The following is a 15,119-nucleotide window of genomic DNA, read 5'->3' as shown; positions in this document are numbered from 1 at the left end:
GATTCTGATTAGCTAAATTGTCAGTTCCCAGAAGACTGACAATATCTTCAATATTGAGGTCTTCAGGTAGATTTTCTGGAATAACATTAAGAGGCTGCTTCAGGTACCCATTTTTAGAGTTTACATTATTTTTAAAAATATCGCTCTGTCCTAGATTGGTTTCAGCAATCTCATCGAGGTCTTCTGGGAATTCTGCTTCCTGCTCAGCTTCCAACCTTTCACTCTGAAGCTGCTTTTTTTCTCCAGCTTTCAACATGTCTATTAAATCCTCAGGAGGAATTTGTAAATTCCTTGAGATTTCTATCAGCTGAGCTATAGACTGAGGTTCGAGTTGCTTGTCCAAAAACATGGGTGCTCTTTTTTCCTCAAGTTCTCCTCCAGTCCTTAATTTCCTATTCCCAGCACCGCCCATCAGCCTCTTCAGGTAATAATTCATTAGTTTTGAAACATTCTCTGACATTTGATCTTTATTGTCTCTTCTTATTTCATCCTCAAGGAAGCTGAGTTTCCCTGATCTTTTCATTTCATCATCGATCTCTTCTTCGTGTTTATCTATTTCCTCTTTGCTGTCTTTTATCTCTTCCTGGGTTTGACTTTCCACTTTTTCCTCTATGGGATTCCAATCTTCTCCTCCAACCACATCTTCATAGGCAATGTTATTCACTTTGTATACATCATCTTCATCATCTGTATACAATTTCTGGTCCTCATCCAGCCTTTCTTTCTTGTGGTTACTAGGTCCCGCCATCTTCCCCAGCTCCTGAAACACAGACTCCAAGGTAGCAAGGCTTTGGGGTGTGTATTGCTCTTCCACAATCTCATTAGTACGCTTGAAAGGACTGTCTCTTGAACTGTCTTCATAGTGCACAAGTGGCATTTTGAGATATTTTTGCCACCTCTCAGGCCACTTGTAAGCCTCATAATCATCAGTTACTCCGGCTGGAAAGTTATCTGAACTCAGACCATAAGGTTTAGTCTCCTTTTGGCCAACTTTTGAGTCTTTCTCAGCTTGCCGCAAGGCTTCCAACATTACCTTAACCCATTGGGACTCATCTTCTGTCAAAGAATCCCTTGCATTATCTGGTAGGTGAACCTGATCTTTGCTTGCTTTCTGTTGCAGGAGATACGGGACACTTTGATAAGAGTTGTAATCAGGGCTGCTTTCTCCCTGGTTAGTTTGCTTGCGAAGATCTTCTATGTATTCCAAAGCTTTGATCATATCTGGATTTGGGAACCTTTGTAAGTTTTTCATTACATAGTCTGGATCTTTCTGAAGCAGCTGATGCTGCTGGAAGGAGGCTGCATCAACCCAGCAGATTAGCACAAAGAAAAAGGTGAGAGCGCCGGCTGCTCCAAGCTGGAAGGCTTTAGTTTCTGCCATGTCTAAAATATTTCCTTGAAATGAAGAAGAAGAAGAAAAAATAAGCAGTTAACACATGGAGACAGACTTAAAAAAACTGAGAAGCAAAATAGTGATAGTTAAACTGGGACTCACTGTGAAGAATACCACCAGCACTACACGTTTTTAATAATTATGGAAACCTAATATAACACATATATGAAAGCTATATATTTTGGTGGAAATCTGTGATTTTCTGAATCTTTTGTATGATTCCTCAGTTTACTGGAAACTATTGGTTTCCTATGCTAGAAATTTCTTATGCTCAGTGTACTTTATGAACATCCATTTTCCAATGGCAGCACCAAAGTATAAAATACAAATCCTATACAGCTCATGAAATAGCCACAGAGGGAGCTAAATGACATTTTGATTATGAAAATGAAGGCTTCAAATGGTAAAAATCAGTATACCCATATATTTAAATACCACTAAAAATATTAATTTTAAAACTGCATACAGAATTATTTTGTGAGATTGTTCCACAGGGCATCTAATTTCATGCCAGGGTAATAACACTGAATTATGTTAGACTGCAATAAAATTAATGTAATGAAGTGGAGAACATGGCATGTAATATGACTTGTAAGTTTACTTCTGTCATTACTGCTGGTGTTATTAGTTTCTTTTTTTGCTATTTCATAAAAAAAAAAATATATCTTTGTATTACAGGTGAATTTTAGTTAAGAGGCTGTATGAGGGAACCATTTTCCTATGGGCAATGATCCCCTAAATGAAGGACAAGGTATAATTTATCCTACAGGTGCAATACAGTTTTACTGAATCCTTTAAAACCCATCTCAGAAATGAGCTGGAGTAGCCAGGTTCTGAGTGATGATTTCATTCATTCATTCACTTTAGCAGAAATTGAATCATGTCCCAGGGCAGGCAGAAATGTGGCCATTGGCAAAATTGAGCTAAATTCAGTTAGAATAGATCAGTAGGAGCCCATATCTAGTCAGTCTGCCCAGCTTACACCAGCCAACAATAAACTGTGGAACTGAAAAGGGAAAAACATGCCTCTGGACTAAGGAGATGACAGCATGGCTGTGTATGAGCCCAGTTTTGCGGGGACCTGAGCACCCTCCACCTAGCGAGAGGAAAAATTGCTCAGGCACTGATACGATGGGCTGGGGAAACAGATTAGAGCCTTTTCTGATCCAGTTACATTAGAAAATAGAGTACAATAATGAGAAAGAAATGATAAAGATAGAAACCACTTTGATTAATTAACCTATTTTTGTTCCTTTGGTCTTTGGCTTGGTAAAAGCATCCTGTCCAGAGGTTGGTGATTTGTGACAGCCTGAAAGAGCTATGTATGCCACTATTTACCCACTGCCGGCAGTAGAAACTGAGCGTGAATATGCTCATTTCAGTCCACTTGTGGATTTTGCCACTCAGTTTTGGTTCCTAACATAATGTGACTTAACTAAATAGTTAAAGCAATATCCATTCAGAGAGCTGCTTTTTCCCCTCAGTATGCCTGGGCAAGCTAAGAGCTGTAACAGCAAACAATTTCCCCAAACATTTCTGACTACTCAAGCCTGGATACATTTGAGCATCGATTTCACAAAGGATTCATTCAGAAGAGCTGATTAGAAGATCCCACCCTCCAGATTGGAGTTTGCCCTGAGAAAAAGCCAACACATCATTTTCTGTCGCAGAAAAGGCACTAGTCTTATACATAAGTCTCCATAATAAAAAACAAAAACAAACAAACAAAAGACAACAAAAAAAACCCATGAACCACAAACACGTATTGCAGCAAACAAATGAGATTAAGACTTTCTTTTCCAGCAGAGAGACTGGTTATTAACAGAGTTAGTTTGATTAGTGCATGAGAACCTCCATCGTTTCCAAGGCGTGGGGGAAGGGAGAGTTGTTCCACAATTATCTCTTGGGCACCTCCCACTCACAGACACCAGCAACTCAACCTCCTTCGTGACACACAATTAGGTAGTGTTACAGCCTTTGTGAGGTTTGTCACCATCCCAGTAAAATAAAAGTTTAGTGTTCCACAAGGATGTTGTTCAACTGGATATTTCTTTTTACAGGTCATTAGCTCCTTTCTACATAGTTTTGGAGCATTTGTCTCTAGATCTAGATCAGTTTTCACTTCTAATTTATTGGTAGATGGCACTTAAAAAGCCTTGTCAAATGGATTTGGGAATGATTTCTTTCAAAAGCTTTGAGTTCAAGTCATAAAATCTTGTCATTAAATGTACTGCATTATCTAGGGTAAAAAGAATCCTCACCAGTCTTTCAGCCTTTAATTCCATAGTTTTTGGAAAATAGGGACATTTTAGACTATCTTTAGGATCTATAGTAAAACATTCTCTTCTATGCCTCTCAACAGACAACATGCTAAAATGGCTGTTTTGTCTACAGCTGGGTAATCGTGAAGCTAGCCTAGATGGGGAGCATATTTTCTCCTCTACTAGCACCTACCAAACAAGAAAACTGTCTTTTGGCCAACAAATGTAGAAGTTCCTATTTACAAAATGAGACAATCGACTTCACAACCTAACATGTACAAAGGCAATGCAGACTGAGAGTAGTTCCCCAGAAAACAGACAAAACAATAAATCTCCTTTCTGGGATGTTTCCATGGTAGCAGTAATTTTCTCTCTCAGTCTCTCTCAGCAGTCATCTCTGATGAGAAGGTAACGCTTCCAGTGAAAATCTGTGATGAAAACTCATAAGCTGCCCTGAGAGTCTAAGGGGAAAATCCAACAGCAGTTTTCCATAAGGAAAATAAGGAAATATAGATGATACCTCTTCCACTGACTTTTACAATAAATAATACAACTGCAGTAAATTTGCCCTTTTTTTTCTTTTTTTTTTTTTCAAAAAGTGTATCTAATTCTTTATCCTGTACAAGGGACCCAAAACACAAACTAAATAACAACAGGGTGAGAAGAAAACAGTTTTGAACCCTAAGTATTTCTGAATGAATATAATAATTGTTTGTACACATATACATCTGGAATGTTAGTCGGATTATTTTTGCATCCAAGGTAACCTCTCATCCCATATTTTGAAGTGCCGTGTCGGCGAGCCAGCATGACTGAACATGATTGCAAATACAAACGCCGTACCTCCCAGCTTCGGCCACAAACAAAAGTGGTAATACCTATATATGTAATATATAGGTAATTGTAGGTCTGTATTTAGATTTATATATATATATATATATATATATAATTGCAAAAATCACTACAACCCCATCAACTTTCTGCCGTAAACCGCTGTTTCACTCAACCTCCCTGTTCCGTGGTTGCTCCCCAGCCCGGTGGCAACCGGCACAACGGCCCCCCGGCCCCCCCGCCCCGGCCGCCCCTCGGCCCTACCTGCCAGCGCCGCTCCCGCCGCCGCCGCCGTCAGCACCGGACAGCGCCCGCTTATAGCGGCCCGGCCGCGCCTGACGTCAGCCGCGCTCCCGCGCCCCGGGCGGAGCCTGCGCCGCGCCCGCGGAGAGTGGGGGCGACCAGCGGGACCCTCCCCGAGGGCAGGCTGAGGAACAGCCCCCCTTGCGGGGCGAGTGTTCAGAAAGGAAAAGAAAAACGGAGAGGACACGAGGAAAAGGGAGAAATAAAAAAGAAAGGGGGGGTGGGGAAGAAAAATAAATGTTAAAAAAAGACAAGAGGAAAAAAAAAAAAAGATGAAAAGAGGGGAACAAAGACGGGGAAAATGGAAGAAAGACAAAAAGAAAATAAAATATTTTAAAAAATGAAAAGAAAAAAATAAAGAGGGGTTAGAGAAGAAAGAGGGGAAAAAAAAAAAAAAAAAGAAAAAGTGAAATTAAAATAAAGCAGGTAAACAGGGTATAGTCAGTGCCTTCTGCTTCTCTGCTCCCACAACCCGCAGCAGTGAGGGGCTGGGAGAGGGGAACTCTGTTAAGCTGACCAACATCTGGGGTTTGGAGGTGATGCCGAGGCAGCAGCAGGAGCAGACGCCCGGGGCTCCAGAACAGGAGCCCAGTGGGGGGCACACCAGTATGTGTAGGGCACTGGAGGGGAGTGAGAGCCAAACCTCTTTAACAGCTACAGTCTACACGGAGTTGTTTTTTTAAAAATCTTTGAATGAGCCATTGTAGCACAGTTCTGGCTTTGTGACAGGGTAGGGACAGTTCACACCATCCATGGCCTCTTCATCAGGCACAGGAAGCCTGGGAGCTCTGGCCAACTAAAGCATCCTGCTGAGAGCTGGGTGCTCTCGGGAGAATGAAGGGGGGAAATTACACGTTTCCATTGTTTGCCTGACACAGATAGAAAACCTGAAGCACATTGGAAAAGGCAGAAGGATCACCCCACGTTAACTCCACTGCTGGCCATGCCCTTGCAGTTTTAACTCCATTCTCAGCATTCCATGTGCAAGACATCCAGCACTTCCACACGTTGCTCACTAGGGTGAGTAAATACCACTGTGCCATAAATCAGAAAGCATGAAATGTAACACGTTCCTTCAGCTGCTGCTCTGGGTTTCAGCTTGTTCCTTCTGCTTCCTTTCTATTCTAGAAAGGTTGTTGTACTTTGGCTTTTAAATAAGGGCTCCTTTTCCCCAAAAATAAATCTTTCCTGACAATTTTGACCTTTTACAGCAAAAAATGCAAAAAGAAACCCAGGATGAATATGCCTTCCAAATCAATAAATGTTACAAAATTACTTTGTCATAAGAACAGCAAGGTGTATTTGCAGCCATGAACAAAAGGACTATCCTTGCTGTATTTGTTGTAGCTGAAATGGAGATCTGGAAGGCTCTCATTTCACTACACACTCAGTTATGTGTAATATATAGGACCAGTTTTTGTGCTGAAACACTTCATCAGCAGCTTGATTTAGGCCCCAGATACAACACAAAATGCTCACTTTCATCACTGGGCCCAGGAAGAAAAGAGCCAAAAGTGAAGTTACATTAGGACCCACGACAGCAAACCTGAAGATAGGAAACAGCATCTGCTGCAGAAAGCAAGGTCCAGGTTCCCCCTGAGCAGCTGGGAATCCTATTACTGATCACCACAGCCCCCTTCAGCAACGCTCTGAATGCCCACAAACATATAGTTGCAGACATTGTTAGCGCTATTACACCTTAGTCCATGGAGAAAATAGCCATTGTGAGGAAAACAAACAAATAAAAACAAACAAACCACAAAAAACCCCCACAAAACCTAAACTAAACCAAAACCAAAGCAACAACAACAAAGAAACAAAGAATGCTTAATTCAGATTTTCAGGAATTTTCTTGTGCCTCTGCAGGTATTTCCAACAGACTCTTATGTTGTGCATTCTTCTACCAAATGCCTAACATTTAGCTAGCCATTTCTTTCCCATGAAATCATCCTGCTGCCCCTCCATCCATCTATCCCGGATCTTCAGCATCAGTGCATATTTCAGCCAACCCAGATTAATTGGCACATCAGCACAATTCCTTCCTCTGGTCCTGAACTGCTCACTTGAGATTTTACAGTGTGTGAAGTCAGGCAGACACTTGGCTTAGGTCTCTGCCATGGCTATTTTGAGTTCAGTGGATAAAATTTACCAAAGGGTATCCACAATTCAGCTGTCAATTTTACTCCACATCAAAAAGCGTTGCACGGACTTCGTGCTTATGATTGATTGCGTCCACGCAGTCCTATAAGGAGGGCCTTAATGAACATACTTCTTTTTTTCCCTATTGAGCATATGACATTCTTTTCCTCAGAATGAGTCATGCAAGAGAAAATTTGATCTGTTCCGTCATTAGAAGTTCCATGGCATTTTGTACAAGAGTAAGATCACATCACGGCATCTCTGAATTTTAGGAAATTGCATTAGAACTAGCTCAATATCAACTGTCCAATCAGAGTAGCTTGGTAATCTTGTTTTTTCTGAGCATATCTTTGACCACATCACATCCTTTTGTGGATCCTGGAAACAGAATAGCAATAAACACAATGGTTTCTCTGAATGGCTTGCCCTGTCGCATGCTCTGCCTCACATAGTTATGCCTCATGAGAAGCTAAGAGTTAATTAACCAACCCTGCGTCTTGTATGCTAACTTAAGAGTAAGTAAAGCTTCAAAGATATTTTAATTTCATTTCATATAAGAAAGAGGGCATGGAGTGGGTGAGGGGACTTCACTGCAGCAGACAGAGGCAAGAGGACTCCCACCCACTGTGTTGTGTCATACCCAGCTAGAAGAGCATCGTCCCTAAAGTTAATGGAGAAAGAAGTCAAACAACTTGACTTCAGAAGGTAGCAAGGTTTGTCATGGGGCTTGGTGTTGTTGCCCTTGTGCCCGATCCCTAGGACAGCACCAGCACTGGAAAGAACCACCACCACTCATGGACCATGGTCTCCTGGTGAGACCTGCCTCCCACCGCATGTGTCCAGCTTGGGTGAGAGGCTGAAGCAGTGCTCTTGGTGGTACGGCCATCGCAGCAACAATGTGGAGCACCAAGCAGCACATTTGTCTGGCCGTTCTGGCCCTTTCTAAACACCAAAATAGTTTGTAGTTCATGCAGTTCCCTTCAGCTCTAGCTCTCTCCTCCTCTAATTGGTGTCACCAAAGATCAGTGCTGCTTAAAAATAAAGCAGGGTTGTGTCAATATTGATTATTCCCCCTTCTCTGTTTCCAGTGGCAACTAAAAATAATTTACAATTCATTACAAACATGGCAGTTCTTGCAGAATAAGAGCCATTGTCACATTTAAAATTCAATCCATATCTGACTTGAACATCTGCATTTATTCTGTATGTAATGAGAAGGGGGAGGGTTCTCTTTCCTCAGAAAAAGTTCATCTGCCATCACAGATATAGATTCTTTTAAATTATTTTCATTTTAAAATACTTAAACTCTGCTTGGGTCCAACATTAGACTTGTTATTTTGTGTTCATTTTGCATGCTTGGCAGACCAAACATATTTGTATGCAAATATTTTTGGCCTCCCTAAATTTAGTACATAATAAATGGCTCAAATTTCATTACCAAAGATGTAAGGGAAGGGGAAAATATAACATTGTAAGGAAAAGTAAGTGCTTTGTAGTTTGTAACCACAGTCCTTTAAAAGCATGGACATCAAGACAAGTGTCTGGTGGCTGTAGGTCATTGGGCTTTATTCCGCACTGCAACAAGATTAAGTAGTTTCAATGCCAGCCTGACTGACACATGGGCCTGAAGGTCCATAGCAACATTTCAAGAACAGATTTTGCTACGAACAATGAAAAAATACAAATCTTGACTTTCACCCAACATTTCTATGTTCAGGATTTCATGCTGCCTACATTAAAAAAAAAAAAAAATAGAAAGAGTAACCTCAGGGCAAGACTTGACCACGACCTCTGACACATGGCTGGATGTCACCTTCATAATGTGGACCTACCCACAACCTTGTGGGTATCACTATTTCAGCACAAACCTCTTGGTCCACCAGGGGGGTTCCCTTGTTGGGGTCAGCCAAGGCTCAGCTGTGCTGTGCCTGCCCGTGAGTCCCCCCTAGAGCTCTGTGGCTCCTGGAAGTGCCTCTTGTTATCTCCCGCGACTGCCGGAGGAGCCAGACCTGCTGCCTCACTGTTCCTCTTGCCCTGCCCAATGACCCACATTCATTATAGGGTGCTTGGAATATTTCGGGTCCCCCACAAAGCACCTCTGCTCAAGGCAGGTTCAGCTGGGCCAGGGGACAAGAAAAGCCTCTGCTGGAAGGAGCCTGTAAAAGCAGCAGATGCATCAACAGGGACAGAGTTTACTGTCATACTTGTTCCAGTGCTGCCTCCAGTTTGAGTACCATGAACAGGAATAGCAAAACACCAACACATTAAGGAATGTATGTTTTCGCATATAGCCACCAGATTATTTTTATCTCCAGACCTCCCCCACATACCTACTCACATATTTTCTTCTGTGGAGTTTCAAGGCTCTTCACAAGCCTATGACATCTGCTTACCAACATTTGGTGTAAAAATATCAATATCTGCTCTGCATAGCTGTTCTGAGTGCTACATTTACCAGCCAGTAAAGATCAAGTGCCTCCTGGGAGCTGGCTGGATCAAACTGTCATGATTTCAGCACCGCTTTGCGTCAGACAGCAGAATTTAAAGTCAAAACACAGATAGTTTAGGAGGAAGACAATGCAGAGCCCTGAGTCATACCCTGCTGAGGGTGAAGAGAACAGATTAATAGACAGCAAACATGAATGAAACTGAACAGCTCATTTTAGTCATGCGGCTGCTTCTGAAACCCAAAATAGGATTTATTTTTAGTCATTGAGCATGAAAAGAGGGTTTCTTTGCACCTTGCCAAGGAGAAGTTGAGAAAAGAGTTTTAATTAGCGTGGGGCAGTCTCCCCTTTCCTTGACACCCAGAGGAGCTCAGCATGGGGCTTGCTGTGCTCAGGGAAGTTTTGCCGCTCACAAGCTGCTCTAACAATGCATCACCCACCAGACTTTGCATGACCCAGCAACTTTGAGCATCATTCAGTTACAGAAGACGCAGCCTATACTCCAGCCCCAGGCAACATTCTTTTGCTAAAGCTGAGTCAAAACAAAAATCATGATTGCTGATAACCAGGTAGTAACTTTTTGAGGAGCTGCACTGCTCCCCACTGCTGGCTCACAGGGGAAGGAGACAAAGCAACCATGGCTTGGCAGTTAGAGAAACTGCACAGGTTCACCCAAAATCATTGGAGATTACTCAACCAAAATCTCTGAGCCCTTCAGAGCAGCTGTGGCAACAACTAGGAACAGCAGACAACAAAACCAGTTTGCCTCTGCTTTCCAGGATGAGTGCCACCTGTTCCTTGGCTCGTGTGAGGGTCCAACCTGGGGTATGGGCCACCTTGGGGTCAGCCAAGATTGACCTTCAGAGATGGTTTTTTGTGAAAGAATACAAAGGTTTTACAGGGGAGTGAAAAACGTTGTCACAACAGTACACGTATTTACATGATTTTTCATTTGAAATAAATGGATAGAAGTGATTTCACAACTGTGCATAGGTTATTTACATTATTTAGTCCTCTCCTAAATCATTTCAGCAATTCTGCTCTGCAGAAACTTCATGATCTAGGGGCTAAGCCATTTCTATCCCTTACTTACATTACAGCCTCATTAATTTTCACATTAATCACTCATAAACATGAAAAAGCTCAGTGATTTTTGGATCTGTCTCTGGCAGAAAACCTCCGCTTTGTTACCTGCTGCCTTGTCTGACAACAGAGGATAGGACTCAGAGGGTTTTTTTTGTTTTGACAATCGAGTAATTCTCAAAGCATGAACTAGCATGCTTGCGTTACTTCACGTGGCCAAATGTTCTCCCATCTCCAACCCATTAGAGCAACAGGTGCTTTAGCAATGCAGCGTGAGAGAATCTATCACGCTCTGTTTCCTTGCCATAAAGAATTATCACAATTTTCTCTTGCATTGTCTTTCCTAATGTCATTAGTTTCCCTGGTGCCATTACAGCATTTTTTTTTGTGGCCATAGATTTGTCCTTCTTTGCTTCGTATATGCCTACATATATTCCAACCCTAATACTACAGTAATTTATATAGGCCTGGGTTGAGATCAAATTTAGCATTTGGTCATGAATGTGAGAACAATAGAAAAAAAAAGACTCAGTGCAATGCAGAGCACAGAGCCAATGTTACAGAATTTCTTCCTGGAGACAGCTTCTAGCAAGAAGAGGGCAAACAGTTTGATTTGGTAGTTCACATGGATAAGGCATAACCACTTCACGTCATGTCCTTTTTTTTAAAATGTATACTAAATTACAAGTTAATTCAACATAAACATGAGTGATTGCATCAAAACGAGCACAAATTTATGTTGTCCCATGTGGTTATAGGTCTTAACTTTTGCTACATCAGCATTAAAACAGAGAGCTTATATTTTTGGGTTTGAACCATACTGACTTTGGAATTCAGGATATACAGCCAGGGAGAGTTGTCTGGTTTCAATGGAAGTTTGTGATTGTAGGATCAAGGCAAGTCCAGAACCTCAGCGCAAAAGGCAGAAGAGACACAGGGTTAATCATTTACCCCCCAGCCTCACACCAGCCTCCTGCCTGGCCAGTCTCGCTGCTTCACGCAGCCAGGCTGTGGTCAGGAGTGCCCTGCAGCTCGTGCAGCCAAGCAGAACTCCACTATCAACTGGCAGAGACACTGCCCAGACAGGGTGGATTTAATGCCATCACCCAGATGTGCAGGAGGCATATTCTGAACAGCAAAAGACAGAGAAGTCAAGCAATGTGGTCTGGGAGCAGCGAGCTGTCGTCCTGCATAGGTGCATAAGGACAAGCCACCGCACTCCACCCAGCACGGGATGGGGTGGGACCCAGAGGGTGGGTACAGCTGGGGACATGGCACAGCGCATCCACTGAAAAGGTTAAGAGCTCTGTTAACATCTATAATTTGCTTTTTCTTATCACTCAACACTGAAAAGCTTTATTGGGCTAGGGAAACATTCTAGGCAGGCTGTTCCCTTCTCTAGTGAAAGTAAAAATGTAAGAGGTGACACTGTTTGCCCGAACAGGCTGCAATCTACATGACAACTAGTAACACCTCTGCAAGCTGGGAAGAACATTTGCTTGGACCTTCAAACTGTTTTAGATAGCAGTCTTGCATTTCTCTCAGCTATCAGAGCCTTGATTGGCAAGTAAAATCCATATAATCGGGAGAAAATGCTGCGATTTTCCCCTAAGGCAAATACTTTCTGCCTGATACACCTTGCTGGTAAGTGCTGGAGAAGCCCAGCCCTGAGAGTCCCACTTTGCCCTTCTTCCAAACCCTAGGCCAATCCACACAGCGACCCACCAGCCAGGCGGTATGGAAACCGCCTCCAGGCTGAGATACCACCATTGGGTAAAGGCAGATGTGTGCCAGCCCACTGACCTGCTTTTTTTTTCAAGTTGGAAAATGGGACCATAGCAAGTAAGTTTGGGAAAAGACGAACACCTAATGAGAAAGTAGCCCATCCACTGTCTTGTCTGAATATCTCATGGCTTCAGGCATCTTGCTGAGCACCCCGAGCTTAAGCACAAGATAGGACTGTGTGATATAAGATCATTTTTTCTGCCTCAAAATGAAAGAATTGAGCAAAAAATTGGATACAAGTTGAAGAGAAGATGGAGAGCATAGATTCTGTACCAGCAAAGATAAAATACACAGCCTCTTTTATAAAATATTAAACACAAGCTATTTTTCCAATTGAATGAAATGTACTCACAACAGACCATTTGTATCCAGGGATCCCTGCAGGCGACAGAAGGCTTGTCAGGAAAATAGCTGCTTGAGTGCTGGGCTCATAATTCTCATTCAATAAGATTTGAATCTGAAAGTAAACAGACACATTATTGCATCTCACCCCAAATCTGCAGTATCCGGAAGTTTTCTCCTGGATGCATTTAAAAACCAAACATGAACGCTATAGGCACTGTTTACTTCTGACTTGTCAGCCAGAAGCTGCGGGCAGGGCTGGGCTGCAGGAAATACACTTTTCTAGCAGGATAGGACTGAGTTATTGGCTTCCATCCGCAAGTCCTCACATTGAAAACACCCTCTTACTTTCACACAGGGCTTTTCAACTGAGTGGGGAAAACTGAGTTTTGTTGCATGTGAGCATTGTGACAACTGAGATGATCTTGTTTTGTCTTTGCCTGATGGGTAGTAACATGGATTTATGTGATGTTGGCAGTGGCTTCCGCAGTACTCGCCTCATTCCACATCTCCCGGCTCCAAGACTGAGCAGACTTCCCAGGTGCAAGGATACAAGTACAGCCAGAGCCAGGGCTGCTTGTGAGACTTGGGTCTGTCCATTTTTATTATTAACACTTATTTTTATACCTCTTCTGTTTCACCACCTTTGGAAACTGTCTAGTCCACCTGCTCCTAAAACCAGCCCAAATTTCAGTGATGATCTCACCTGTACAAGGCAATGCAATGGGGAAAGGTCTGGACCAGCACGATCTATTTTCCACCGGACTTGTAGTGCTTAACTTTGTTTTGAAACAGTCCTGCTGCTGCACTGCCACTGTGCTGTACACCCTCACCTTGGGTCTGTCCCAGCAGCCGCAGGTCCACACACAGGGACAGCACAGCCCAGGAGCTGCTCACAAGCACAAGCTGCATCCCCCAGGGACTCAGTAGTCATCTTCCAAAATATGACAGGTGCTGTCATCTGTATCTACTGCATTCAGCGTGGTGCTGGATCCCATGGAAGTGCCCTGGAACACCCAAAATATATTGTTTGAAACTCAAGGCAAAAGCAATCCATTGCAGCTGTTTAAAATGAGGTCACTAAGAACTGCAATGAATTACCATCAGCCTTACCTAGAGCCTGGCTTGCCTGTACTCCTGTGTAGACGTGGGGTCAACAGGGAGTTGTTGGGCTGGCTGCGGTTTTCCACAAGCGTATCTCAAAGCTGAATCAAATGGGCAGATACTACATCTGGCACTGGAGATATCATCTGAAGAGCTAACTGGATTACTTGTCCATGCAGTGAGGTTTTCACCATCTGTTGCAGATGTAATATTGATGAGGTTCTCAATTTTACATAACTGTTTCATGATATTATTATACGAGAAACAAACAAGCAAAACCAAACACAACCCTTCTGGGTTGATGTTGCTTGCTTTTAATCAGGAAGTGATGACCAGACATGTTTGTTGAAGTGGTATCTTCTCATCTTCTCCTGATGTGCTGTTGCCTGCTGCAGTGGACGTACATCATGTGCCACACAGCATCATACTGCTGCTTGGTTTCTCCCTCAGAAACTGTCCCAGCTCTCCAGCCCTTTGTACAAGCCTCCACTGGCTGGTTTTTGCCCTGGTGCACAAAGGTCCTATTCTCATTCCCCATTCTCTCTTCTGCAAGGACCTGGCAGTGCCTGGTGGGTACAGCCTTGGTCCTGTGTAAGTGCAGGTGCCCGCCGAGCTCTTGTGGAAGGATTTCCTTTCTCTCTGCTAGGCATTGCAAAGAACATCAATTCCCATCTTATTATCTTTTTTATAGAATGGAGGTGTTCTGTACAGAACAGAAATAAATGGGAAGGAAGAACTGTAACATGTGAGGAGACACAGCAGAAACTGGGAAGCGAAAGAAACAGCTCAGTTGTCAGTGGTGCAGCTGCAACACATGAGGCAGCACAGCTGAGAAGACGTGTGGTCCTCTGGAGACCACGGCCAGAGGCTCGGCGCTGGAAGGAGCAGATGGTGCAGGAGCCAGGCAGGAATATTGAGTCTCTCTTTCAGGGTCTGTGCCAAAGAGGTGGGACCAAAGGGTAATTAGGCTGATGAACAGTGATATTAAATGTATTAAATGAGGCTTACAATATAAGAGAAATCTTAGGAAAATAAAAGTTGAAGTGAGAAGCATAACAGAGTAAACCCCAGCACAATTAACCTGCAGGGAAGCATAAACACAGAACCTGCTCCCAAAAGTAAATCCATATATACAACTGCAGTTATATTCCCTGATTTCTACCCACCAAGCATATATCTGACTTACAGACATTTATTTGCTTTAAAACGCAGTAAAACAATAGGATTGAAAGTATATGCTTTGGTTGTAATAAGACCAATTATTTGGAATATGCACAAAATTAAAAACATGCCTAAGGGCTTTGAGCAACAGTCAGTGTTTGCTGAATGAGAGCCCTTAACCATGATTTGTAATTACTATTGACAATTCTTAATTCTAAATTTATGTTGTTACTTCTCACAGCTGCTTAGACAGCCAGAGCTCAGAGTCCA

The 15,119-nt window shown here is 42.8% G+C and overlaps 1 protein-coding gene across 1 annotated transcript; it reads right to left on the bottom strand.

Moving 5' to 3' along the window:
* Position 1: 1 nt before the first annotated feature.
* SCG2 (secretogranin II) lies at positions 2–12,606 on the bottom strand (the record flags this gene model as incomplete). The annotated part of the gene is made up of 2 exons (XM_082055304.1): positions 12,595–12,606; positions 2–1,395 (listed from the first exon to the last, which is right to left on the bottom strand). A coding segment is annotated over exon 2 (1,380 nt), but the record flags the coding sequence as incomplete, so codon positions are not given.
* Positions 12,607–15,119: the final 2,513 nt, after the last annotated feature.

Source organism: Streptopelia decaocto, assembly GCF_964273445.1.
Source record: "Streptopelia decaocto genome assembly, chromosome: 6".
Lineage (NCBI taxonomy): Eukaryota > Metazoa > Chordata > Aves > Columbiformes > Columbidae > Streptopelia > Streptopelia decaocto.
Note: the sequence above shows the minus strand (reverse complement) of the source record. Positions and strands in the feature narration are given on the sequence as shown.